Source organism: Mesoplodon mirus, assembly GCF_964341445.2.
Source record: "Mesoplodon mirus genome assembly, chromosome: 7".
Taxonomy (NCBI): domain Eukaryota; kingdom Metazoa; phylum Chordata; class Mammalia; order Artiodactyla; family Ziphiidae; genus Mesoplodon; species Mesoplodon mirus.
In genome coordinates this window covers 65,778,674-65,781,215 of record NC_138983.1, presented here as the reverse complement: position 1 = coordinate 65,781,215, position 2,542 = coordinate 65,778,674, and the positions used below count along the sequence as shown (strand labels likewise).

Here is a 2,542-nt window from a genome sequence, read left to right as displayed (position 1 = left end):
CTCTTTGGCTAGTTTTAACACGTTCACAGTCACAACTAACATTCAAGGAATTTCCTTTTCATCCAAGTGTTTCTTTAAAAAGTACTTTATACCACAAACTAAAGTTCTAGCTGCCATCAGTCCTTCCCATACAAAAGATTGGTGAAATCTCCATAATACTCTTTTCTTTTTTGGAAAATGGGCTCGGACCACGTCAATTTCCTGGAGCATTTGTTTTCCAACATAAGGGGGTTCTCACCTCCTCCCTCCTTTCTTCCCCTGAAAGAGCTTGTAATGGAGACCCGGCTTCCTCGTCTGGTATCATCCTCCACATTCACTCCAAGGCCAGAGGAGCGCCGCTGTCGAGCAGGCGTCCCCTGCCCTCCCCCGCCCAGTCAGAGCGCTGCTGCCCGGCAGAAGGTCCGGGCCCACTCCCCGCCTGGTTTCAAGTCCCTGAGCCGGTCAAGCCGGTGCTTTCTACAAAGAAGGGAGAATCGGCCGTCTCCCTCTCCCCGCTCTGCTCCTCCTACACAAGGGATTCGCACACAGGCACCGAGTCCGAGTCCTGGCTGTGCATAGAGCTCAGCCCGGTATCCGAGTCCTCGTCGTTACCAGGACAGCTCTTGGCCAGTCCGCGGGCCTGGTCCACCCACACCTCGGCGCAGGCCTGAGGCCGGGGTTCCTGCGAGGGACCGCTCGAGACCGGAGTTCCATCGGGAGCTACCGTCAGCTCCAACGAGTGCAAAGTCTGGAGAAGGCCCTGTAGCTCGCGCTCCTTGCTGTCCCACTGCTGCTGGCTGTAATCTAAGTCCGACTTGACGGTCTCAAGGTCCGTGTTGAGCCGGAGCCCGATGTAGAGGCTGGTGCTGAGCTGCGTCCTGACCCGCTCCCGCTCCAGCAGCAGCTCACCGTCGAGGCCGCCATCAGCCTCCGGGGGATCCTCCCGCGCTGCGAGCTCCTCCTGGCGCCTCCGCATCCACCTCTGGTTCAATTCCTCCTGGATTTCGGCTGAGAGGCGCTCGAGCAACTCCTCCTGTTGCGCCCGCTGCTCCTGCAACCGCAGCAGGTCGTCGCAGCGCCGGGCCAGCTCCTCCAGCTCGACCGCCTGAGCCTCGCCGTCCAGGACCGGCGTCGCCGCCGCCGGCTCCTCTCCCGAGCCGCGCCCGTCGAGCTCGATGCCTGCGCCCACCAAGTAGGTGTCCTGCACGTAGTTCACTCCGTGCCGCCGCATGCGGTCCAGATGCACCTTGGCCTCGTACCGGTCAATCTCTCGGTCCAGCTCCCGAAGCCGCTGCACCTGCTGACGGATGGTGTGGTCCTGGGAGAGCACCAAATGCACCAGCGTCTCCATGCGCTCCACCGACGCGCTCTCGGCGGCCCGCGGCGACGACGAGCATGACGAGGCTGTGGACGACGAAGTGGACGAGCAAGGCGACGACGGCTGCTGCTGGCGCCGCCGGTTGAGCTTGGCCAGCTTGCGGAAGGCCTTCCGCACCACCCGTCGCTGCTTCTCCTGGGTCAGAGCCAGGCTGGGCCGCGCCGGGACGCCCCGGGCGGAGCAGGTGCGCTCGCGACTGAGCACAACGCGCGCCTCGGCACTGCGGGGTCCCGTGTTGGGCAGCGACGCCTCGCTACGCACCAGCACGAAGCGTACGTTCTCTCGCTCGTCGCCCCAGGCGTCCCAGAGGCGCAAGATGCGCGTCTTGTTGGGCAGGATGCGCTCAAAGCCCCGCCACTTCTCCACAATGCAATAGCACTGCGGGGGCCCGCACAACATGCCCTGGGGCAGCGCCTCGTCGTTGTCGTCCTCTTCGTCCTCGTCCAGGGGTTCCGGCAGCTCCCCTGGGCCTGGCGGGTCGCCAGCTATGCCCCGCCGCCGGCCTCGCCTCTGCCGGCGTCGCCGCTGGCAGCCATCCTCCAAGAGCACCCGCACTACGTCCGAGCAAGTGGTGCGACGGGAGAGACCGGACACCAGCTTCTCCTCCTGGCAGATCCACACCGATATCGTCTTCTCCGAAGGATCCATGTTTCAACCGGGACGCAGGTGGCAGGAGGGGCCGAGCCCCACTGAGGCGGCAGGGGCAGCGGGCAGCCCGGCAGCTCTTGAATAGGGATTGGAGCTCGGGACCCTCGTCCTCGTCAGCACCGGCCCTTCTCCCAGCTGCGCACAGAAGGCAAGCTGCGTTGGTGCTCGGCCTGGACGGCGCGCTCCCAGAGCAGCATGCGCGGGCTCGGGCTCCCGCCGCTCTGGCTCTGCCTAAGGTTCCCGGGGCCTCCGGGTTTTGCTCCTCCCCACGTGGCTCCTCCCCGTCCCGCCCCCAGCGCCAGAGCTGCGGCCGGAACGCGGGAGGCGCGGAGCCCAGGCCCGCCCCTCTCCCGCGCTGCCCGCGTGGGGACTCTACTGCGCGTCGGTTCGAGAGAGGGACTCGGGGACCTCCGTGCCGCAGGGCCTGGAGCCCGTGCCTAGGCGCAGGTCAGCTCTGCTTCTCTCTCGGCCCACTGGCTCCTCTCCTTGTGCCTAGAGCTAGATGGAGTTTCTCATCTTTCCCGGCGCCCCAGAGAC

The 2,542-nt window shown here is 65.1% G+C and overlaps 1 protein-coding gene across 1 annotated transcript; it reads right to left on the bottom strand.

Moving 5' to 3' along the window:
• Positions 1 to 206: 206 nt before the first annotated feature.
• Positions 207 to 2,118, bottom strand: RASSF10 (Ras association domain family member 10). Its single transcript, XM_082628764.1, has one exon. The coding sequence runs from the start codon at positions 2,003 to 2,005 to the stop codon at positions 506 to 508; it is 1,500 nt and encodes a 499-aa protein (XP_082484890.1). The 5' UTR covers positions 2,006 to 2,118; the 3' UTR covers positions 207 to 505.
• Between the last annotated feature and the right edge of the window lie 424 nt (positions 2,119 to 2,542).